This window comes from Pelophylax lessonae (genome assembly GCF_965119305.1).
Source record: "Pelophylax lessonae genome assembly, chromosome: 4".
Lineage (NCBI taxonomy): Eukaryota > Metazoa > Chordata > Amphibia > Anura > Ranidae > Pelophylax > Pelophylax lessonae.
The window spans coordinates 22,481-47,944 of NC_138771.1; the positions used below are offsets into that span (position 1 = coordinate 22,481).

The 25,464-nt window shown below is 47.7% G+C and overlaps 1 protein-coding gene across 1 annotated transcript in view; it reads left to right on the top strand.

Annotated features, from left to right (window-relative positions):
* DUSP11 (dual specificity phosphatase 11) overlaps positions 1–25,464 on the top strand; it is a gene marked incomplete at its 3' end in the record, with an annotated part of 82,621 nt that overhangs the window by 16,790 nt on the left and 40,367 nt on the right. The window contains exons 6-7 of the mRNA XM_082253450.1: positions 11,009–11,055; positions 11,160–11,235. Coding sequence (XP_082109576.1) covers positions 11,009–11,055; positions 11,160–11,235 — 123 coding nt within the window. The remainder of the gene's footprint in view (positions 1–11,008; positions 11,056–11,159; positions 11,236–25,464) is intronic.

A 25,464-nucleotide genomic window follows, 5' to 3' on the forward strand; every position in this document is an offset into this window, starting at 1 on the left:
TAGCACTGATGCTTTGCAGCACTGGGGTCAGTGATTTACATCCTGGTCAGGAAACTCTGCATTGAGGGAGAAATGGTTTTCCTGGAATCCCAACAATAGGACCATACAGAACTTTGTTGTAAAAAAACTTTTATGGGACTTTTAGAAGGCAACTAAATATAGCAGAAAACTAATCTAAAATGTAAATGTTTATTACTCACTTCTGGATCGGAAGATTTACCCCCTTAATGACCAGGCCATTTTTTGCGATCCGGCACTGCGTTATTTTAACGGACAATTGCGCGACGCTGTACCCAAATAAAATTTGACGTCCTTTTTCCCCCACAAACAGAGCTTTCTTTTGCTGGTATTTGATCACCTGTGTGATTTTTTTTTTTTTTTTTTAAAAACAGCAACAATTCTGAAAAAAATATATATTCTTTACTTTCTGCTATAAAACATTCCTAATAAAAAAAAAAAATGTAAAAATCAAATTATTTTTAATCTTTTAGGCCAATTTGTATTCTGCTACATATTTTTGGTAAAAAAAATTCCAATATGTGTATATTGATTGGTTTGTGCAAAAGTTATTGCGTCTAAAAACTAGGGGAAAGATTTGTCATTTTTATTGACTAGTAACTGCGGCGATCTGCGATTTTTAGCAGGACTGCGACGGACAGATCGGACATTTTTGGGGAGACCAGTGACGTCTAATCTCGGCGGTAGGAGTCCAGGACAACCTGGGCTCTAGCGATCACAGGATGATCACATTTAGTGTAAATAACAATATAACAAGGCAAGTGGGGAACATAAGAACCCTAAACTTCAGAAGGGCAAACTTTCCAAAATTGTACTCAATGATGGAAAGGGTAAACTGGGACCAAACCCTGGGATCCCTGACCACAGAGGAAAAATGGGAATGCTTTAGGAACATATTAAACAAAGGCATCTTGCAGTGCATTCCTATGGGAAATACATTTAGAAGAGCCAAAGCCAAACCAAAATGCAAAAAAAACTTAGAAGGAAAAAAAATGGCCTTCAAGAAATATAAATCAGAGGGCACAGTATTGGCTTTCCACCAATACAAGGAATCTAATAAGAAATGTAAATGCAAAATCAAGAAGGCTAAAATCAACTTCGAGAGACAAATAGCGGAGGATAGTAAAAAAAAAAAACAAAGAAATTCTTTAAATATATCAACAGCAAAAAACTAGGGCAGAGCATATTGCACACATAATTAACAATGATGGGAGGATGGTTACAGAGGACACTGAAAAAGCAACCGTGCTGAATGCTTTTTTCTCATCAGTCTTTACACAGGAAAAGGAGGGGTACACTGACCATGACTGTATGGGGTACACTGACCATGACTGTATGGGGTACACTGACCATGACTGTATGGGGTACACTGACCATGACTGTATGGGGTACACTGACCATGACTGTATGGGGTACACTGACCATGACTGTATGGGGTACACTGACCATGACTGTATGGGGTACACTGACCATGACTGTATGGGGTACACTGACCATGACTGTATGGGGTACACTGACCATGACTGTATGGGGTACACTGACCATGACTGTATGGGGTACACTGACCATGACTGTACGGGGTACACTGACCATGACTGTATGGGGTACACTGACCATGACTGTATGGTTAGTAGTAATACACAGGACTTGCCACTATGGCTAACAGAGGGTGAAATCAGGGAAAGGCTGGATAAACTGAACACAAACAAATCACCAGGCCCGGATGGCGTACATCCGAGAGTACTCAAGGAACTCAGTAAGATTATATCTGAACCACTGTTCCTGATCTTTGCTGACAGTATTAGGACAGGAGATGTACCAGGGGATTGGAGGAAAGCAAACGTGATTCCGATATTCAAAAAAGGGCAGAAGCATATGCCGGGAAATTATAGGCCGGTCAGTCTGACATCGATAGTATGTAAACTTCTGGAGGGGATGATAAGGGACTATATCGTAGAGTTTGCTAAAGACTACAACATCATCAGCAGTAATCAGCACGGGTTTACAAATGGGCGTTCTTGTCAAACCAATCTCTTAGCATTCTACGAGGAGGTGAGCTGTGAGCTAGATAGGGGCATGTGGTGTACCTAGATAGGGGAGACCAGTGGATGTGGTGTACCTGGATTTTGCAAAGGCGTTTGATACAGTTGCCCACAAGCGCTTAAATCACAAATTAAGGTCTGCAGACATTGACCGCAAGTTTTGCTCTTGGATAGAAAACTGGTTAAAGGGGCGTGTCCAAAGGGTGGTAATAGCGCATACCCAGACTGGTCTGAGGTGGTAAGTGGGGTCCCCCAAGGCTCAGCCCCGGTTCACATTTGTGCTAGTGCCTTGTTCGCATGTCATGTCAGAGCGCACTGCTCCGACATGACATGCGATCAGCTGTGCGGTGCGAGTTTAGCCATACAGTTTGTATGGCTAAATTCGCATCGCACCCGGAGCAAACACGCACAGGAGGCATTTTTGCAGCCGCATCAGGATCGGATCGCACAGCGGTTCACACTTGTGCGATCCGATCCTGTGCGAACTGCACGATCGCACTGCGATATGCGATCAAACTGGGTGTGTCGTTAAGATTACATTGACACCCCCAGCGTATTGCATATGGCAGTGTGAACTGCCGGGGGTGCGTGTGCGATGCGGGAACAGGCTGCGAATTCGCAGCCTTCCCGCATCTCATAAATGTGAACCGAGCCTCAGTCCTGAGACCAATTTTGTTTATTCATAAACAGCATTGAGGTCGGGATCAGGAGTTCGATATCAGTTTTTGCAGATGACACAAAATTGGGCAGGGCAATAACTGCACAGCATGAAGCAGATATCCTACAGAATGACCTGGACAAAATAACGGAGTGGGCAACGACATGGCAAATGAGGTTTAATGTGGAGAAGTGTAAGGTTTTGCACTTGGGGACTAAAAACATAAAAGCACAATACACGTTAGGAGGGGAACCCTTGGGGGAATCAAAAATGGAGAAAGATCTGGGAGTCTTGGTTGATGATAGACTAGGAAACAGCATGCAATGTCAAGCGGCAGCTGCCAAAGCCAGCAGAATATTAGCATGCATAAAGAAAGGGATGCATTCCAGAGATAAGACTATAATCCTTCCACTTTATAAAACTCTGGTCCGACCGCATCTGGAGTATTCCGTCCAGTTCTGGGCACCAATCTGCAGAAAGGAGGTGTTGGAGAGAGTCCAAAGAAGGGCAACTAAACTGATTAGGGAATTGGAGGACCTTAACTATGAAGAGCGTCTGCAATCGCTCGATTTATTCTCCCTGGAGAAGAGACGCCTGAGAGGGGACATGATAGCAATTTATAAATACCTCAACGGTGATCTCAGCATAGAAAAAAACTATTCAGTCGCAAGGAATGCAAGAAGACACGAGGGCATACAATGCGATTAGAAGAGAGTTAACCTCAGACTATGCAGGGCAAGAAGATTGTGGAATTCTCTTCCACAATTGGTGGTAACTGTGGGGAGTATGGCTACATTTAAAAGACTCTTAGACATATATCTCCAAGATCAGAACATTCAGGGGTATGAGAGATGATTACAGCCACACACACCTACACAGGGGGAACTCCGCCCACACACACCTACACAGGGGGAACTCCGCCCACACACACCTACACAGGGGAACTGGATGGACTATTGTCTTTATTCAACCTCACCTACTATGTACTACAGTAATCGGTGCTAAAAATATGCACTGTCGCTGTACTAATGACACTGGCGGGGAAGGGGTTAACACCAGGGGCAATCAAGGGGTTAAATAAGTCCCTATGGGGTGTTTTCTAACTGTGTGGGGAATGGGCGTCCGCAAAGAGACGTACAGGTACATAGTTTTGCGGAACAGAGCCAACCTGCCGCAGCAAATATATGTAATATACAAATAAGTGAAATAATCCGATGATTGCAATCAGTGGCAGCAAACGCAAGTCCAAATATCCTAAAAGAAAGGAGTAATCTTACTAATCCAGTGACATGAGGTGGCACTGATAAGCTTCACTGATGGGCACTAATACACTGCACTGATGAGGCTGCGCTGCAGTGTTAATTTTGGCAGCAAATTTCAATTTAGTTTTAGCCTTAGTCTTGGGACTAAAATGTCATTTTAGTTTTAGTCCCATTTTAGTCTTCTGCAAGTGTTTTAGTTTTAGTCGTATTTTAGTCTACTAAAATTGTGTTAATTTAGTCGACGAAAACATTTTGTTCGTTTTTAGTCGACGGCCACTGATTAGGCGACACTGCGCTGATGGCCACTGATTAGGCGACACTGAAAATCTGCACTGGTGGGGCTGCACTGATAGGCTGCACTAATTGGCACTGATGGCCGCTGATGAGATGGCACCGATAAGCTTCACTGATGGGGCTACACTAATAAGGCAGCACTGGTGTATGCTGCACTGATGGGCACTAATATGCTGCTCTGATTTCCACTGATGAGGTGGCAATGGTGGGTACTGATAAACTGCACTCATGGGCACTAATGAGGCTGCACTGATGGGCATGAGGCAGCACTGATGAGCTTCACTAATGGGGCTACACTAATATACTGCCCTGATATGTTGCACTGATGGGCACTAATATGCTGCACTGATTAGGCTGCACTGATGGCCACTAATTAGGCTGCACTGATAGGCTGCACTAATGGGCACTGATGAGACTGCACTGATAGGCTGCACTAATGGGCACTGATAGACTGCACTAATGGGCACTGATGAGGCTGCACTGATGAGCACAGATAAACTGTGGTTGTGGTCTTTGGTTTACAGATGACGGGTTTTTTACGACCAGTTCTAAAATGTAAGTTGTGAAGGCAACCCAAATCCAACACTGATGAAAATCAATGGTTAAACAATAAGACAGTATTGGCCTTGGAGTACCCCAGGGACGAGAGAGCACACATGAGAACCGGGAATCTTGGCATGTCTGCACCAGCGTAACATATTTTCATTGAATGTGTCTTAGAAATTTTATAGATAGGCAACTCATCGCTGGGTACGGGACGGGGACGGGGCTGTGTAAGGGATAACTCTGTGTAGGGGACAGGGCTGTGTAAGGGATAACTCTGTGTAGGGGACGGGGCTGTGTAAGGGATAACTCTGTGTAGGGGACGGGGCTGTGTAAGGGATAACTCTGTGTAGGGGACAGGGCTGTGTAAGGGATAACTCTGTGTAGGGGACGGGGCTGTGTAAGGGATAACTCTGTGTAGGGGAACGGGGCTGTGTAAGGGATAACTTTGTGTAGGGGACAGGGCTGTGTAAGGGATAACTGTGTAGGGGACAGGGCTGTGTAGGGGATAACTGTATAGGGGACGGGGCTGTGTAAGGGATAGGGCTGTGTAAGGGATAACTCTGTGTAGGGGACAGGGCTGTGTAAGGGATAACTCTGTGTAAGGGATAACTCTGTGTAGGGGACAGGGCTGTGTAAGGGATAACTCTGTGTAGGGGAACGGGGCTGTGTAAGGGATAACTCTGTGTAGGGGACAGGGCTGTGTAAGGGATAACTGTGTAGGGGACGGGGCTGTGTAAGGGATAACTCTGTGTAAGGGACAGGGCTGTGTAAGGGATAACTCTGTGTAGGGGACGGGGCTGTGTAAGGGATAACTCTGTGTAGGGGAACAGGGCTGTGTAAGGGATAACTCTGTGTAGGGGACGGGGCTGTGTAAGGGATAACTCTGTGTAGGGGACGGGGCTGTGTAAGTGATAACTCTGTGTAAGGGACAGGGCTGTGTAAGGGATAACTCTGTGTAGGGGATGGGGCTGTGTAAGGGATAACTCTGTGTAGGGGACAAGGCTGTGTAAGGGATAACTCTGTGTAGGGGACGGGGCTGTGTAAGGGATAACTCTGTGTAAGGGACGGGGCTGTGTAAGGGATAACTCTGTGTAAGGGACAGGGCTGTGTAAGGGATAACTCTGTGTAGGGGACGGGGCTGTGTAAGGGATAACTCTGTGTAGGGGAACGGGGCTGTGTAAGGGATAACTCTGTGTAAGGGACGGGGCTGTGTAAGGGATAACTCTGTGTAGGGGAACGGGGCTGTGTAAGGGATAACTTTGTGTAGGGGACAGGGCTGTGTAAGGGATAACTGTGTAGGGGACAGGGCTGTGTAGGGGATAACTGTATAGGGGACGGGGCTGTGTAAGGGATAACTCTGTGTAGGGGACAGGGCTGTGTAAGGGATAACTGTGTAGGGGAACAGGGCTGTGTAAGGGATAACTCTGTGTAGGGGACGGGGCTGTGTAAGGGATAACTCTGTGTAGGGGACGGGGCTGTGTAAGGGATAACTCTGTGTAGGGGACGGGGCTGTGTAAGGGATAACTCTGTGTAAGGGATAACTCTGTGTAGGGGACAGGGCTGTGTAAGGGATAACTCTGTGTAGGGGAACGGGGCTGTGTAAGGGATAACTCTGTGTAGGGGACAGGGCTGTGTAAGGGATAACTCTGTGTAGGGGACGGGGCTGTGTAAGGGATAACTCTGTGTAAGGGACAGGGCTGTGTAAGGGATAACTCTGTGTAGGGGACGGGGCTGTGTAAGGGATAACTCTGTGTAGGGGAACAGGGCTGTGTAAGGGATAACTCTGTGTAGGGGACGGGGCTGTGTAAGGGATAACTCTGTGTAGGGGACGGGGCTGTGTAAGGGATAACTCTGTGTAAGGGACGGGGCTGTGTAAGGGATAACTCTGTGTAGGGGATGGGGCTGTGTAAGGGATAACTCTGTGTAGGGGATGGGGCTGTGTAAGGGATAACTCTGTGTAGGGGAACGGGGCTGTGTAAGGGATAACTCTGTGTAGGGGACAGGGCTGTGTAGGGGATAACTCTGTGTAGGGGACAGGGCTGTGTAAGGGATAACTCTGTGTAGGGGACGGGGCTGTGTAAGGGATAACTCTGTGTAGGGGACGGGGCTGTTTAAGGGATAACTCTGTGTAGGGGACGGGGCTGTGTAAGGGATAACTCTGTGTAAGGGACAGGGCTGTGTAAGGGATAACTCTGTGTAAGGGATAACTCTGTGTAAGGGATGGGGCTGTGTAAGGGATAACTCTGTGTAAGGGATAACTCTGTGTAGGGGATGGGGCTGTGTAAGGGATAACTCTGTGTAGGGGACAGGGCTGTGTAGGGGACGGGGCTGTGTAAGGGATAACTTTGTGTAGGGGACGGGGCTGTGTAAGGGATAACTCTGTGTAGGGGACGGGGCTGTGTAAGGGATAACTCTGTGTAGGGGACGGGGCTGTGTAAGGGATAACTCTGTGTAGGGGACAGGGCTGTGTAAGGGATAACTCTGTGTAGGGGACGGGGCTGTGTAAGGGATAACTCTGTGTAAGGGATAACTCTGTGTAGGGGACGGGGCTGTGTAAGGGATAACTCTGTGTAGGGGAACTGGGCTGTGTAAGGGATAACTCTGTGTACGGGGACAGGGCTGTGTAAGGGATAACTCTGTGTAAGGGACAAGGATGTGTAAGGGATAACTCTGTGTAGGGGACGGGGCTGTGTAAGGGATAACTCTGTGTAGGGGACAAGGCTGTGTAAGGGATAACTCTGTGTAGGGGACGGGGCTGTGTAAGGGATAACTTTGTGTAGGGGACGGGGCTGTGTAAGGGATAACTCTGTGTAGGGGACGGGGCTATGTAAGGGATAACTCTGTGTAGGGGACGGGGCTGTGTAAGGGATAACTTTGTGTAGGGGACGGGGCTATGTAAGGGATAACTCTGTGTAGGGGACGGGGCTGTGTAAGGGATAACTCTGTGTAGGGGACGGGGCTGTGTAAGGGATAACTCTGTGTAGGGGACGGGGCTGTGTAAGGGATAACTCTGTGTAGGGGACGGGGCTGTGTAAGGGATAACTCTGTGTAGGGGACGGGGCTGTGTAAGGCATAACTCTGTGTAGGGGACGGGGCTGTGTAAGGGATAACTCTGTGTAGGGTACTGGGCTGTGTAAGGGATAACTCTGTGTAGGGGACGGGGCTGTGTAAGGGATAACTCTGTGTAGGGGACGGGGCTGTGTAAGGAATAACTCTGTGTAGGGGACGGGGCTGTGTAAGGGATAACTCTGTGTAGGGGACGGGGCTGTGTAAGGGATAACTCTGTGTAGGGGACGGGGCTGTGTAAGGAATAACTCTGTGTAGGGGACAGGGCTGTGTAGGGGACGGGGCTGTGTAAGGGATAACTCTGTGTAGGGGACGGCGCTATGTAAGGGATAACTTTGTGTAGGGGATGGGGCTATGTAAGGGATAACTCTGTGTAGGGGACGGGGCTGTGTAAGGGATAACTCTGTGTAGGGGACGGGGCTGTGTAAGGGATAACTCTGTGTAGGGGACGGGGCTGTGTAAGGGATAACTCTGTGTAGGGGACGGGGCTGTGTAAGGGATAACTCTGTGTAGGGGATGGGGCTGTGTAAGGGATAACTCTGTGTAGGGGACGGGGCTGTGTAAGGGATAACTCTGTGTAGGGGACGGGGCTGTGTAAGGGATAACTCTGTGTAGGGGACGGGGCTGTGTAAGTGATGACTCTGTAGGGGACGGGGCTGTGTAAGTGATAACTCTGTAGGGGACAGGGCTGTGTAAGGGATAACTCTGTGTAGGGGACAGGACTGGGTACAGGGTAGGGCTGTGTAGGGGACAGGGCTTTGTAAGGGATAACTCTGTGTAAGGGATAACTCTGTGTAGGGGACGGGGCTGTGTAAGGGATAACTCTGTGTAGGGGATAACTCTGTGTAGGGGACGGGGCTGTGTAATGGTTAACTCTGTGTAGCGGATGGGGCTGTGTAAGGGACGGGGCTGTGTAGGGGATAACTCTGTATAGGGGACGGGGCTGTGGACGGGGACGGGGCTGTGTTGGGGATAACTCTGTGTAAGGGATAACTCTGTGTAAGGGATAACTCTGTGTAAGGGATAACTCTGTGTAAGGGATAACTCTGTGTAAGGGATAACTCTGTGTAAGGGATAACTCTGTGTAAGGGATAACTCTGTGTAGGGGATGGGGCTGTGTAAGGGATAACTCTGTGTAGGGGAACGGGGCTGTGTAGGGGATAACTCTGTGTAGGGGACGGGGCTGTTTAAGGGATAACTCTGTGTAGGGGACGGGGCTGTGTAAGGGATAACTCTGTGTAAGGGACAGGGCTGTGTAAGGGATAACTCTGTGTAAGGGATAACTCTGTGTAAGGGATGGGGCTGTGTAAGGGATAACTCTGTGTAAGGGATAACTCTGTGTAGGGGACGGGGCTGTGTAAGTGATAACTTTGTGTAGGGGACGGGGCTGTGTAAGGGATAACTTTGTGTAGGGGATGGGGCTATGTAAGGGATAACTCTGTGTAGGGGACGGGCCTGTGTAAGGGATAACTCTGTGTAGGGGACGGGGCTGTGTAAGGGATAACTCTGTGTAGGGGATGGGGCTATGTAAGGGATAACTTTGTGTAGGGGATGGGGCTATGTAAGGGATAACTCTGTGTAGGGGACGGGGCTGTGTAAGGGATAACTCTGTGTAGGGGACGGGGCTGTGTAAGGGATAACTCTGTGTAGGGGACGGGGCTGTGTAAGGGATAACTCTGTGTAGGGGACGGGGCTGTGTAAGGGATAACTCTGTGTAGGGGACGGGGCTGTGTAAGGGATAACTCTGTGTAGGGGACGGGGCTGTGTAAGGGATAACTCTGTGTAGGGGACGGGGCTGTGTAAGTGATAACTCTGTAGGGGACAGGGCTGTGTAAGGGATAACTCTGTGTAGGGGACAGGACTGGGTACAGGGTAGGGCTGTGTAGGGGACAGGGCTTTGTAAGGGATAACTCTGTGTAAGGGATAACTCTGTGTAGGGGACGGGGCTGTGTAAGGGATAACTCTGTGTAGGGGATAACTCTGTGTAGGGGACGGGGCTGTGTAATGGTTAACTCTGTGTAGCGGATGGGGCTGTGTAAGGGACGGGGCTGTGTAGGGGATAACTCTGTATAGGGGACGGGGCTGTGGACGGGGACGGGGCTGTGTTGGGGATAACTCTGTGTAAGGGATAACTCTGTGTAAGGGATAACTCTGTGTAAGGGATGGGGCTGTGTAAGGGATAGGGCTGTGTAAGGGATGGGGCTGTGTAAGGGATGGGGCTGTGTAAGGGATGGGGCTGTGTAAGGGATGGGGCTGTGTAGGGGATAACTCTGTATAGGGGACGGGGCTGTGGACGGGGACGGGGCTGTGTTGGGGATAACTCTGTTTAAGGGATAACTCTGTGTAAGGGATGGGGCTGTGTAAGGGATGGGGCTGTGTAAGGGATGGGGCTGTGTAGGGGATAACTCTGTATAGGGGACGGGGCTGTGGACGGGGCTGTGGACGGGGACGGGGCTGTGGACGGGGACGGGGCTGTGGACGGGGACGGGGCTGTGTAAGGGATAACTCTGTGTAAGGGATAACTCTGTGTAAGGGATGGGGCTGTGTAAGGGATGGGGCCGTGTAAGGGATGGGGCCGTGTAAGGGATGGGGCCGTGTAAGGGATGGGGCCGTGTAAGGGATGGGGCCGTGTAAGGGATGGGGCCGTGTAAGGGATGGGGCCGTGTAAGGGATGGGGCCGTGTAAGGGATGGGGCTGGGGCTGCACTATTAGCACGCTCAGCAACATGTCAAGCAAACCCCTCGCCCCTAAAATGGACCCCCCTCTGAGGGAGTTCTTCTCCGCAGCAACTGTCAGAATTGGAATTGGCTGGAAGGTGTGTGAATGAACAATAGAAGACGTCACTGCAGCAAATGAGACTTGTAGTTCTGAGCGGAACACAGGACTGCGGATTACGGCACTTGTAGTCCATTGACCCTTCCTCCAGTTCTGGAAGGGAAAGTTTGTATCTCTGTATGAGATGTATGAGGAGTCCGGCATTCACCGGTCACTGTTGTAATGTCTTGCAGGCTGATTTATAAATAAATGGTTCTATATATATTTATGTGTATTTATTATTCTGTGTGGAAAGGATGGACTTTAATTTCAGAGGGAGTTTTATGAAATGTCGTCTCTCTTTGTAGGTATATGATTGATGTTCTCGGTGTGCAGCCATCTGAAGCTATAGAAAGTGAGTATCTTAGAGAGTATTCTATTCTCTACCAACCTTTGTTTATATCTGATAATTGACGGCAGAATTTTGTGTATTCATTTATTAATTTTGATACTTTTTAGGATTCAACAAAAGCCGTGGGCACTGCATAGAGCGGGAGAACTATCTCCATGACCTCTTACAGGGCAAACCTCGGAGGTAAGCCGCCATTTTATATTCTATAATGGAAGACTTGTAATGTGGAGTCAGCAGTGCCGGCAGAATCTGAGGCGTTTTTGGATTTTTTTTTTGGGGGGGGGGGGGGGTCAGTATCCTCGCAGCACGTCTTGCAGACACCCCACCCCCACTGTGGTGTGTTGTGTTTCTCTTTCCTCACCTGCAATGCTTTGTGACTTCCCTATCATGATAGATGGACGTCCCGTGTTCTGTGATCCCAGCTCTCCTCCTATGTCCATGGCTCGCTACAAAACAGAGGCTCTGCCTAGCTGGGATTGTAACCTAGGGCTCCAGCAGGCTAACGGGGCAATGGTGGGGGAGGGGGGGGTGCTATCAAGGCAACAGATGGCCTCAACCCTTCTTCCTAGGTTGTCAGCATTGTATAATTCACAGAGTCCTCACAGAGATCTGGCAGTGTATGTAGAGATTTCCTGTGGTATGAAGAGATGGGGGGGGGGGGGGGGGGGGGGGACCGCTCACTCTATAACATTGATAAACCTGGATTTTAATATAAAGCTGACATTTTATTTTTTTAACCCTCCTCTTATGTTGGGGTCAGAACCGACCCATTTTCAGGTTTTGAATGTCTAGAAGTATCACATAAATTTGTTTATTGCATCAAGATTTTTTTACTTTGTCAGGAACCTCTATTTAAACAATGTAAAAGAAAAATAATCCTTTTCAGTAAATGATAAAATACTGTGGTGAAAATGAAGACGTTTATGGTGTTCGGGTTATAATATAGGATTATAGGACACTATCATCCTAAACACTCTCTCTGCTTAGTAACACTGACAGCCAATCACCTCTCAGCCCTGTGAGCTGTAGTTAGGGAGGGGCCTATCTCTTTGTCTGCTTCTCTAAATAAAGTGAAGAAACATAGGAAGAATACATTTCAGAGTTGCTGACTTTATTTTACCAGTTTTTAAATTTGACAATGAGAGTTATGCTATCAAAAGAAAGGTCTAAGGGGTCACAGCAAAAATATTAAAACCAATCTTTTCAAGGATAAAGAAGCCTAACAAGGTAACCAAGAGGTAAGAAACCAATTGGATGATAAATAATTATTCAGAGGGTATTTATGGCTGATTTAAGACACGGGTCAAAACCGACCCTAAACATCATGGATAGTAACAGAAATCTAACATAAGAGGAGGGTTAAATCTGCAGCATTGACAGTAATTTTCTGTCTTCCGTTCCCCAGATACCCCCCCCCCCCCCACAGCTGTGATCTGCCACAGGGGTTGGTCCTAACGCCTCGCCCTTTACTTCCCCCCCCCCCCCCCCCACAGCTGTGATCTGCCACGGGGGTTGGTCCTAACGCTTCGCCCTTTACTCCCCCCCCCCCCCCCCCCCCCCCCACAGCTGTGACCTGCCACGGGGGTTGGTCCTAACGCCTCGCCCTTTACTCCCCCCCCCCCCCACAGCTGTGATCTGCCACGGGGGTTGGTCCTAACGCCTCGCCCTTTACTTCCCCCCCCCCCCCCCCACAGCTGTGATCTGCCACGGGGGTTGGTCCTAACGCCTCGCCCTTTACTCCCCCCCCCCCCCCCCCCACAGCTGTGATCTGCCACGGGGGTTGGTCCTAACGCCTCGCCCTTTACTCCCCCCCCCCCCCCCCCCACAGCTGTGATCTGCCACAGGGGTTGGTCCTAACGCCTCGCCCTTTACTTCCCCCCCCCCCCCCACAGCTGTGATCTGCCACGGGGGTTGGTCCTAATGCCTCGCCCTTTACTCCCCCCCCACCCCCCTCCCACAGCTGTGATCTGCCACGGGGGTTGGTCCTAACGCCTCGCCCTTTACTCCCCCCCCCCCCCCCCCCACAGCTGTGATCTGCCACAGGGGTTGGTCCTAACGCCTCGCCCTTTACTTCCCCCCCCCCCCCCACAGCTGTGATCTGCCACAGGGGTTGGTCCTAACGCCTCGCCCTTTACTCCCCCCCCCCCCCCCCTCCACAGCTGTGATCTGCCACAGGGGTTGGTCCTAACGCCTCGCCCTTTACCCCCCCCACAGCTGTTGATCTGCCACGGGGGTTGGTCCTAACGCCTCGCCCTTTACTTCCCCCCCCCCCCCCCCCCCACAGCTGTGATCTGCCACGGGGGTTGGTCCTAACGCCTCGCCCTTTACTCCCCCCCCCCCCAAAGCTGTGATCTGCCACAGGGGTTGGTCCTAACGCCTCGCCCTTTACTTCCCCCCCCCCCACAGCTGTGATCTGCCACGGGGGTTGGTCCTAACGCCTCGCCCTTTACTTCCCCCCCCCCCCCCACAGCTGTGATCTGCCACGGGGGTTGGTCCTAACGCCTCGCCCTTTACTCCCCCCCCCCCCCACAGCTGTGATCTGCCACAGGGGTTGGTCCTAACGCCTCGCCCTTTAACTTCCCCCCCCCCACAGCTGTGATCTGCCACAGGGGTTGGTCCTAACGCCTCGCCCTTTACTCCCCCCCACAGCTGTGATCTGCCACGGGGTTGGTCCTAACGCCTCGCCCTTTACTCCCCCCCCCCCCCCCCACAGCTGTGATCTGCCACAGGGGTTGGTCCTAACGCCTCGCCCTTTACTTCCCCCCCCCCCCCACAGCTGTGATCTGCCACGGGGGTTGGTCCTAACGCCTCGCCCTTTACTCCCCCCCCCCCCCCCCTCCACAGCTGTGATCTGCCACAGGGGTTGGTCCTAACGCCTCGCCCTTTACTCCCCCCCCCCCCCCCCACAGCTGTGATCTGCCACGGGGGTTGGTCCTAACGCCTCGCCCTTTACCCCCCCCCCTAATTAATAGAAGTCATATTATCACTTCCCGCAATGAAAACCGCTTTATGAATGGAGGAAAGTTCACCTCGACCATTCATAGGTTGCTTTTTATTGTGGAAAGTGTTAGTACGGCTTCTGTGAATGGATCAGGAGGTTGGAAAGGGGGAGTACCTGTGATAGGCGGAGCCACTTGTATAAACCCCTCCCTCTGCACCAGAAGATCACAGCTGTGAAGGTATCTGGGAGGACAGCAGCTACCGGCATACGGGATTCTTGTCATTCATGTACAGTCCCGTCCCTGGTGTAGATTTACAGCTCTATCAGTCTTTGCAGGCAATGAGAACGGAGCCGTACTTTGCCAGGGTGGCTTTTGTTGCTCTCATTGTCTTTTTTCTCTCTAGGATCAGAAAGTGAGTTCCCTATTAGCATACATGTAGTACAACCTTCTTCTGATAAAATATGGTGGGGATTACCATGAGAAAGTATAAAAACTACTGATAAAAGACAAAATTAATCGGACTATAAAAAATCGAGTAAATTCCGAATCCTAAAGACTGAGTATCCAGATCCTAAAACAAACGGTGTATTTATCTTCAATATAAATAGATCAATAGGGCCGTAGAAGATCTGAATCCTAAAAAATATGTATCCAACTCCTACAACAGAGATATTTCTAATATAAAAATGTCAATCAGAGTATCCAAATCCTAAAAACAAATGGTGTGTCCGTCTTCAATAAATAGATCGATAATAGTAAAATCCGAATCATACAACATATATATATAAATATCCTAGAACATGAACCTATCCAAATACTGTGCGGGTCTTCAGTGAGGAGAATCTGCAGCACCTCTCGCTCTGTTCTAGGAGTTGGATTCATATTTTTTAGAATTCAGATTTTTATTTGAGCTCTTCTGAGATTCTTACCCACCAGCGCCGACTCACTTTTGCGATTTGATATTGATTGGTATTTAGTGAATTTACCAATGCTGGCTGCAGGTGGGATAGGATTTTATCCTAATCTCATTATCATCATCAGCTGCAATACATTCTAGGAATTCCTCCTATGTGAATACCCAAGTGAGCGCACATATCACCCTCCAATGTGACTACCCAAGTGACAGCGCACATATCACCCTCCTATGTGAATACCCAAGTGAGCGCACATATCACCCTCCTATGTGACTACCCAAGTGACAGCGCACATATCGCCCTCCTATGTGAATACCCAAGTGAGCGCACATATCACCCTCCTATGGGAATACCCAAGTGACAGCGCACATATCACCCTCCAATGTGACTACCCAAGTGACAGCGCACATATCACCCTCCTATGTGAATACCCAAGTGAGCGCACATATCACCCTCCAATGTGACTACCCAAGTGACAGCGCACATATCACCCTCCTATGTGAATACCCAAGTGAGCGCACATATCACCCTCCTATGTGACTACCCAAGTGACAGCGCACATATCGCCCTCCTATGTGACTACCCAAGTGACAGCGCACATATCACCCTCCTATGGGAATACCCAAGTGACAGCGCACATATCGCCCTCCTATGTGACTACCCAAGTGACAGCGCACATATCACCCTCCTATGTGAATACCCAAGTGACAGCGCACATATCACCCCCCTATGGGAATACCCAAGTGACAGCGCACATATCACCCTCCTATGTGAATACCCAAGTGACAGCGCACATATCACCCTCCTATGTGACTACCCAAGTGACAGCGCACATATCGCCCTCCTATGTGACTACCCAAGTGACAGCACACATATCACCCTCCTATGTGACTACCCAAGTGACAGCGCACATATCACCCTCCTATGTGAATACCCAAGTGACAGCGCACATATCACCCTCCTATGTGACTACCCAAGTGACAGCGCACATATCGCCCTCCTATGTGAATACCCAAGTGACAGCGCACATATCACCCTCCTATGTGAATACCCAAGTGACAGCACACATATCACCCTCCTATGTGAATACCCAAGTGACAGCGCACATATCACCCCCCTATGGGAATACCCAAGTGACAGCGCACATATCACCCTCCTATGTGAATACCCAAGTGACAGCGCACATATCACCCCCCTATGGGAATACCCAAGTGACAGCGCACATATCACCCTCCTATGTGAATACCCAAGTGACAGCGCACATATCACCCTCCTATGTGACTACCCAAGTGACAGCGCACATATCACCCTCCTATGTGACTACCCAAGTGACAGCGCACATATCACCCTCCTATGTGACTACCCAAGTGACAGCGCACATATCACCCTCCTATGTGACTACCCAAGTGACAGCGCACATATCACCCCCCTATGTGAATACCCAAGTGACAGCGCACATATCACCCTCCTATTTTTAATCCAGGATCAGACCGCTCTGTGCCGCCAAAAGCCAGACACCAGCGACACATCCCGAGTGTGAATGTCAGACCCCCTCGTAATTTCTGAGTCCAGTATATACTGTATACCATAATAACGCACAGGTTTCTGAGTCCAGTATATACTGTATACCATAACACACTGGCTTTGGCTATGGGCACTGATTTATATAACAGAGCACATACAATGAACTGCACTGCATGTAGGGGACACGCTATAGACTGAACGTAGGCTTAGCAGACTGAAGAGGTTTTCCTATAACTTCTATTCAGAAATAAAAATCCAAGAGACTGAAGAACCGATTTTGCCCAAGAAATTAAAAAAAAAAAAAAAAATATATATATATATATATATATATATATATATATATATATATATATATATATATAGCAATTTTTAAATATCTCAATGGGGATCTCAGCTTAGAAAAACAGCTATTCAGTCGAAGGGATTGCATGAGGACTCGAGGACATACAATGCGATTAGAGGAGAAGCGTTTTAACCTCAGGCAATGTGGGGGATTCTTTACTGTTAGGGCTACAAGATTGTGGAATTCTCTACCACAAGAGGTGGTTTCTGCGGGTAGTATGGTGGCTTTCAAAAGACTCTTAGACTTACATCTCAAGGATCAGAACATTCAGGGGTATGAGAGATGATTACAGCCACACACACCTACACAGGGGGAACTCCGCCCACACACACCTACACAGGGGGAACTCCGCCCACACACACCTACACAGGGGGAACTCCGCCCACACACACCTACACAGGGGGAACTCCGCCCACACACACCTACACAGGGGGAACTCCGCCCACACACACCTACACAGGGGGAACTCCGCCCACACACACCTACACAGGGGGAACTCCGCCCACACACACCTACACAGGGGGAACTCCGCCCACACACCTACACAGGGGGAACTCCGCCCACACACACCTACACAGGGGGGAACTCCGCCCACACACACCTACACAGGGGGGAACTCCGCCCACACACACCTACACAGGGGGGAACTCCGCCCACACACACCTACACAGGGGGGAACTCCGCCCACACACACCTACACAGGGGGAACTGGATGGACTATTGTCTTTATTCAACCTCACCTACTATGTAACTATGTAACCCTAACCCCTTACCCTCACCTACTATGTAACTATATATATATTTAAGTTTTACTGTACAGTCCTGTGAAGAAGTTTTAGGCAGGTGTAAAATAAATATAACCCTATATATATAATTCCATTTTTATTTTTGTCAATTTACAAAATGCAAAGGGAGCAAACCGAGGAAGAATCTGAATCAATATTTGGTGTGACTCCCCTTTAGCATTAATTCTTAGGACCGGTTCTCACCTATGCCATTTGCTTTTGATCCGTTTCTGCTCTGCTTTTTGCGATTAGTTTTGCTTTCTTGCACACACATTTTTTGTGTGCTTTTGATGTGTTTTGCATTTTTATGCTTTTTTTTTTTTGGCCATTTTGTTGGGCAGATTGGGCACCATTTTGTGTTTAAAAAAAGTCCTTGACCTTTTCCAAAAACACAGCTGCTAGAAAAAGCATCAGTGTGAACGTGTCCTTTAGGAAACCACGTTCAATGGACTGCAGTGCGTTTCTGCAAAAAGCACTAAAAAAACGCATTGGTGTGAACCAGGCACAAGGTCAGATTTTGTGGGATTAGTCAGGTGTATTATTAACCAGTTATACCAAGCAGATGCCAATGATCATCAATTTCATATGTAGGTTGAAACTATCATAAAAAGAAACAGCTGTGTATGAGGCTTGAAACTGGGTGAGGAACAGCCAAACTCTGCTACTAAGGTGAGGTTGTGGAAGACGGTTTCATGTCAGAGGTCATACACCACAGCAGGACTGAGCACAGCAACAAGAAACAAGGGACTTATACCGCATCTGCAAGGTCTCTCCCAGGCAAAGATTTCAAAGCAGACTGAGGGTTCGAGATGTGCTGTTTAAGTTCTATGGAAGAAGCAAAAAGGAATGGGCAGCGTTGAGGAGTGTAGACGCAGTGGACGGCCAAGGAAACTTAATGCAGTAGATGGACACATCCTACTTCCTTCCCTTCCACATCGAGAGATGTCCAGTAGTGCCATCAGCACAGAATTGGTGGAATTCAGTGGGACCCAGGTTCACCCGTCTACTACGCCCGTCTACTACGCCCATCTGTTCATAGAAGTCTGGCCAGAAATGGTCTTCATGGAAGAATTGTGGCCAAAAAGCCTCTGACATGGAAACATGGCTAAGCGTCTCAACTATTCAGGAAAACCTAGGAACTGGGGTGCAGAAAAATGGCGGCTGGATTTTTGAGTGAAAATGTGAAATATTCTGGGGCTGCATTTCTGCGAATGGAGTTTGGTCCGGATCAATGGTGTCCTCCATTCTGAGAATACTTCTCCATCATGCCATACCATCAGGGAGGCCTGTGATTGGCCCCACAATTATTCTGCAGCAGGGCAATCAGCCCAAACATCCAGCCAATGTCATTGTGGACGATCTTCACTGTGAAGTTGATGAGGAGAGAGTTGTGTTTGTGAAATGGAGTGTGAAAAATGATCCCGATGACACCATAGAGGTTAGTAGAAGGCAGGTGAAAATTGTTTGAGACTTGGAGAATACCTATATGATCACTTGGTTTATCAAGGGATAGTGATAAAAAGTGTTTGCTATAAGTAAGAAAACCAAAGTAAACACAAAATCAAAATGGCTAAAATCAACTTTGAGAGACAAATAGCGGAGGATAGTAAAAAAAACCCAAAGAAATTCTTTAAATATATCAACAGCAAAAAAAACTAGGGCAGAGCAAATTGCACACATAATTAACGATGATGGGGGGATGGTTACAGAGGACACTGAAAAAGCAACCGTGCTGAATGCTTTTTTCTCCCCAGTATTTACACAGGAAATGGAGGGGTACACTGACCATGACTGTATGGAGTACACTGACCATGACTGTATGGGGTACACTGACCATGACTGTATGGGGTACACTGACCATGACTGTATGGAGTACACTGACCATGACTGTATGGAGTACACTGACCATGACTGTATGGAGTACACTGACCATGACTGTATGGGGTACACTGACCATGACTGTATGGGGGTACACTGACCATGACTGTATGGAGTACACTGACCATGACTGTATGGAGTACACTGACCATGACTGTATGGAGTACACTGACCATGACTGTATGGGGTACACTGACCATGACTGTATGGGGTACACTGACCATGACTGTATGGAGTACACTGACCATGACTGTATGGGGTACACTGACCATGACTGTATGGGGTACACTGACCATGACTGTATGGGGTACACTGACCATGACTGTATGGAGTACACTTACCATGACTGTATGGGGTACACTGACCATGACTGTTTGGTTAGTAGTAATACACAGGACTTGCCACTATGGTTAACAGAGGGTGAAATCAGGGAAAGGCTGGATAAACTTAACACAAACAAATCACCAGGCCCGGATGGCGTACATCCGAGAGTACTCAAAGAACTCAGTAAGATTATATCTAGACCACTGTTCCTGATCTTTGCTGACAGTATTAGGACAGGAGATGTACCGGGGGATTGGAGGAAGGCTAACATGATTCCGATATTTAAAAAGGCGCAGAGGCATATCCCGGGAAATTATAGGCCTGTCAGTCTGACATCAGTAGTATGTAAACTTCTGGAGGGGATGATAAGGGACTATATCGTAGAGTTTGCTAAAGACAACAACATCATCAGCAGTAATTAGCACGGGTTTACAAATGGGCGTTCTTGTCAAACCAATCTCCTAACATTCTACGAGGAGGTGAGCTGTGAGCTAGATAGGGGCAGACCAGTGGATGTGGTGTACTTGGATTTCGCCAAGGCGTTTGATACAGTTCCCTATAAGCGCTTAATTTATAAAATAAGGTCTGCAGGTATCGACAGCAGGGTTTGCTCTTGGATACGGAACTGGCTAAAAGGGCGTGTCCAAAGGGTGGTAATAAACAGCGCATACTCAGACTGGTCTGGGGTAGTAAGCGGGGTGCCCCAGGGCTCAGTCCTGGGACCAACCTTGTTCAATTTATTCATAAACAGCATTGAGGTCGGGATCATTAGTTCGATATCAGTTTTTGCAGATGACACAAAATTGGCCAGGGCAATAACTGCACAGCATGAAGCAGATATCCTACAGAATGACCTGGACAAAATAACGGAGGGGGCAACGACATGCCAAATGAGGTTTAATGTGGAGAAGTGTAAGGTTTTGCACTTGGGGACTAAAAACATAAAAGCACAATACACGTTAGGAGGGGAACCCTTGGGGGAATCAAAAATGGAGAAAGATCTGGGAGTCTTGGTTGATGATAGATTAGGCAATAGCATGCAATGTCAAGCGGCAGCTTCCAAAGCCAGCAGAATATTAGCATGCATAAAGAAAGGGATGTATTCCAGAGATAAGACTATAATCCTTCCACTTTATAAAACTCTGGTCCGACTGCATCTGGAGTATTCCGTCCAGTTCTGGTCACCAGTCCTCAGGAGGGATGTGTTGGAGCTGGAGAGAGTCCAAAGAAGGGCAACTAAACTGATTAGGGGATTGGAGGACCTTAATTATGAAGAGCGTCTACAATCACTCGATTTATTCTCCCTGGAGAAGAGACGCCTGAGGGGGGACATGATAGCAATTTATAAATATCTCCATGGTGATCTCAGCTTAGAAAAAAAGCTGTTCAGTCGGAAGGATTGCATGAGGACTCGAGGACATACAATGCGATTAGAGGAGAAGCGTTTTAACCTCAGGCAACGTGGGGGGTTCTTTACTGTTAGGGCTACAAGATTGTGGAATTCTCTACCACAAGAGGTGGTTTCTGCGGGAAGTATGGTGGCTTTCAGAAGACTCTTAGACTTACATCTCAAGGATCAGAACATTCAGGGGTATGAGAGATGATTACAGCCACACACACCTACACAGGGGGAACTCCGCCCACACACACCTACACAGGGGGAACTCCGCCCACACACACCTACACAGGGGGAACTCCGCCCACACACACCTACACAGGGGGAACTCCGCCCACACACACCTACACAGGGGGAACTGGATGGACTATTGTCTTTATTCGACCTCACCTACTATGTAACTCGCCCAGCGCCCAAATGTCACAATAAAAGATAAATAAAATTATAAATTAATTATAAAGCAGCTGCTGTTATTCTACAGAAGATATTTACAAAATGTAATTTACCGCCAAAAGCTAATAGCCATTTGGGTATTGGAGGTGAATTACATTTAGTGAAATATTTTCTGTAAAATTATCAAGGGATAGAATCAGAAATTATATAAAAAAAAAAAAACTAACTTTGAATTCATACAATGTTAAAAATTACATCTAGTGCGGTTTACCAAATACATTATAACAGTAGGTGCATTAAATATATATGTATATAAATCTTCTATTTATTTAATACGCCTACTGTTGTAATGTATTTGATAAACCGCACTAGATGTAATTTTTAACCGCTTGCCGACTGCTCACAGTATATTTACTGCGGCAGTCAGCCCCTCACAGACAGTGACGTAGGTCTACGTCGCTCGCCTGTGAGGCTCTGGGGAGCGAGCGCGCGCCCGCGGAGTCGCGCTCCCGCGCGGTCACGGACCCCCCCCCCCCCGCGCGTGTGACCAGCGGACCCGATGTCCGCCGGTCACTCGGCGATCGGCGGGGGAGAGGGAGAATGTCAGGCAGCTTGTGTAAACAAGCCACCTGTCATTCTCCTCGCTGTAAAGACACTGATCACATGGATCTACTATGTAGATCTGTTGATCAGTGTCCTTACAGCTCAAGCCACAGCCAATCACAGTAGAAAGCACGCCCCTAGGGACACACACAGCCCCTCCCTCCCAAATAAAGTTAACCCCTTCACTACCAGTGTATTTTTACAGTAACAGTGCATATGTATAGCACTGATTACTGTAGAAATGTCACTGGTAACCCCAAAAGTGTCAAAAATGTCAGTCAAGGGTCCGATCTGTCCGCCGCAATGTCGCAGTACCGCAAAAAAAATCGCAGATCGCCGCCATTACACGTTAAAAAAAAAACAACAAAAATGACAAAAATCTTTCCCTTTGTTAGTAAACGCGATAACTTTTGCGCAAACCAATCAAAATACGCTTTTTGCGATTTTTTTTTTTTTACCAAACATGGGTAGCATAAAACAAATTGGCCGAAAATGTTACAAAAATTTTGATTTTTACATTTTTTTTGGGGGGAATTTCATATAAAATGTGAAAAATATTGCTATTTTTGCAAAATGGTCGCTCTTTTTTTGTTTATAGCGCAAAAAGTAAAAATCGCACGGGTGATCAAATACCACCAAAAGAAAGCTCTGTTTGTGGGAAAAAAAGGACGCCAAATTCGTTTAGATACAGCGTCGCACGACCGCGCAATTGTCTGTTAAAGTCACGCAGTGCCGAATCGCAAAATACCCCCTGGTCGTTTAGCAGGAAAATCCTCCGGGGCTTAAGTGGTTAACATTGTATGAATTCAAAGTTAGTTTTTTTTTTAATATAATTTCTGATTCTATCCTTTGATTTTAAATAAAATGTACCTGCGCCCTTAAGAGCAGCGAACTCCTAAACTCCTGGAAAGTGAAGGTAAAATAACAAAAAAGGAGTTGCGCTTAAAATGTGTGGAGTGGGAAACAATAAAGATCGGGACAAGCCCATAGTGTGATTCCGCCAAAAATCAAGTTTATTGCCAACTTTGGTTATATCATCAGTTGAATATATACCTTGGGAGTGGACTGCATTTTCTTTTGATAGAGTTTAATTCTGGACACTTTATATGTTTAACCATTACAGCATTTGCTCAGTTAACCCTCACATATTTTAAGCGCGACTCCCTTTTTTGTTATTTTATCCTTTGATTAATCAAGTGATCATAGAGGTATACTCAAAGTCCAAACACAGTTTTCACCTGCCTCCTACTCTCTCCATTGTAAGTAAGGAGTCCTGGAAGTGATGGTTTGGCCCCCACAAAGTCCTGATCTCACCATCATGGATCTATCTGGGATAAAGGATTGGAGGCCGCCGACATCCTAAGATCTGTGTTTCGTCCTCTAAGATGTACATAGAACAACCTACCTGCCATAGAACAACCCACCTGCCATAGAACAACCCACCTGCCATAGAACAACCCACCTGCCATAGAACAACCCACCTGCCATAGAACAACCCACCTGCCATAGAACAACCCACCTGCCATAGAACAACCCACCTGCCATAGAACAACCCACCTGCCATAGAACAACCTACCTGCCATAGAACAACCCACCTGCCATAGAACAACCCACCTGCCGAGTTCCTTCACCCACTGTGTGCAAGCCTACCTAGAAGAAGGCAAAAAACCCCAAATATTGATTGGATTTCTCTTTATTAGTCATTTTGTTGATGAAAAAAATAAACTATTAACACTTCGATGTCTGGAAGCATTCTTCATTTTTGACATCACCTGCCTAAAAATTTTGCACAGTACTGCAGCTCTGTCTAAAATAAAACCCCAATTCCAAAACAGGGTGCTGTGTAAAATCTACATAAAAACAGAATGCAAATCTCATAAACCCAAATTTTATTCACAATAGAAAACATATCGAATGATTAAACTGAGAAAACAGGTTTTAGGGGGAAAAAAGGGCTTTTTAAATTGATGGCGGCAACACGACTCAAAGTTGGGTTAGGGCAACAAAAATCTGGCAAAGTGGTCCTAACCAGGGAGACCTGGAAGAAGGTTTTGAAACAAATTGAAACAAACACGATTGGGTATAAAAAAAAACATCTGGAAGAGTCAGAAGGGCAGTTGCTGGAGTTTTGGGGGAGAGGTTTGGTCCCTTTCTTCCCTGATATTGGATTCTAACTGCTCAGCAGTCCTGGGAAAGGTCTAGACTGCAGGCAGGCCGGTGAAGCCCCCCGGCCCTTCTTTTAGGAAGCCATGCTGGTGTCATAGACCCAGTATGCAGTTTATTAGTATTGTCCTGCTGAAATCGGCAAGGCCTTCCCTTCAAAAGACCTCTTCTGATTAGAAACCAACCCCCATAACCCCATATATACAACTTACTTTGCCAGCTTTTTGTTGGCTTGTCCCAACTTTTTTGAGACGTGTTGCTGCTCTCAATTTTGAAAGGATCTTAACCCTAGGGTAGCACTTCCCTCCCTTTATACAGGAATTTGCCATGTCCCATCATCTCAGCAATTTTACAGTGAAACTAAAGTCAGATCTTCCTCTTCTCAGATCCCCCGCTGGCTCTTCTAGCCCCTTCCTCCCACCAAGTGCCCTCACAGCAAGCAGCTTGTTATGGAGGCACCCGAGCCAAGCCGCCGCTCTGTGTGTCCATTCAGAAACAGAGCGGATTGACAGCAGCAGGAGCCAGTGGCACCCCCTGTGTGTCTCAGCCAATCAGGAGGGAGAGTCCAGGACAGCAGAGTCTTTCTTGCAACATCGCTGCATAGAGTGGGCTCAGGTAAGTATTGGGGGGGGAGGGGCAGAGGTTAAGTATTTGGGGGGTGAGGGTCACACAGAAGGTTTTTTTATCCTAATTCATAGAATGCACCTTTTGCCTTTACAATCACTTTAACACTTTAACTGCTTGCTGACCATATACTGTGTGTGTGTGTGTGTGTATATATATATATATATACACATGGCGGCTCTTCTGGTCTTGCTTTCCTAGCGACCCACTCCCGCTGTGATTGGACAAAGTGGGAGCCAATCAGCAGGTCCGGTGGATGTGAAGTCCAGTGGGACCCACTGATCATTCTGGACACGGGCAGTTCGCCGTTCTCTGAAAAGGGAAGGTAGCACCTCCCCCACACTTGGCAAGCACTTCCTTTGAACACATTTAACCCTTTGAGCGCCCCTAATGTTAACCCTTTCCCTGCCAGTGTCGTACAGTGACAGTGGATATTTTTAGCACTGATCACTGTATTTGTGTCACTGGTCCCCAAAAAAGTGTTAGTGTGACCAATTTGTCCACCACAATTTCGCAGTCCCGT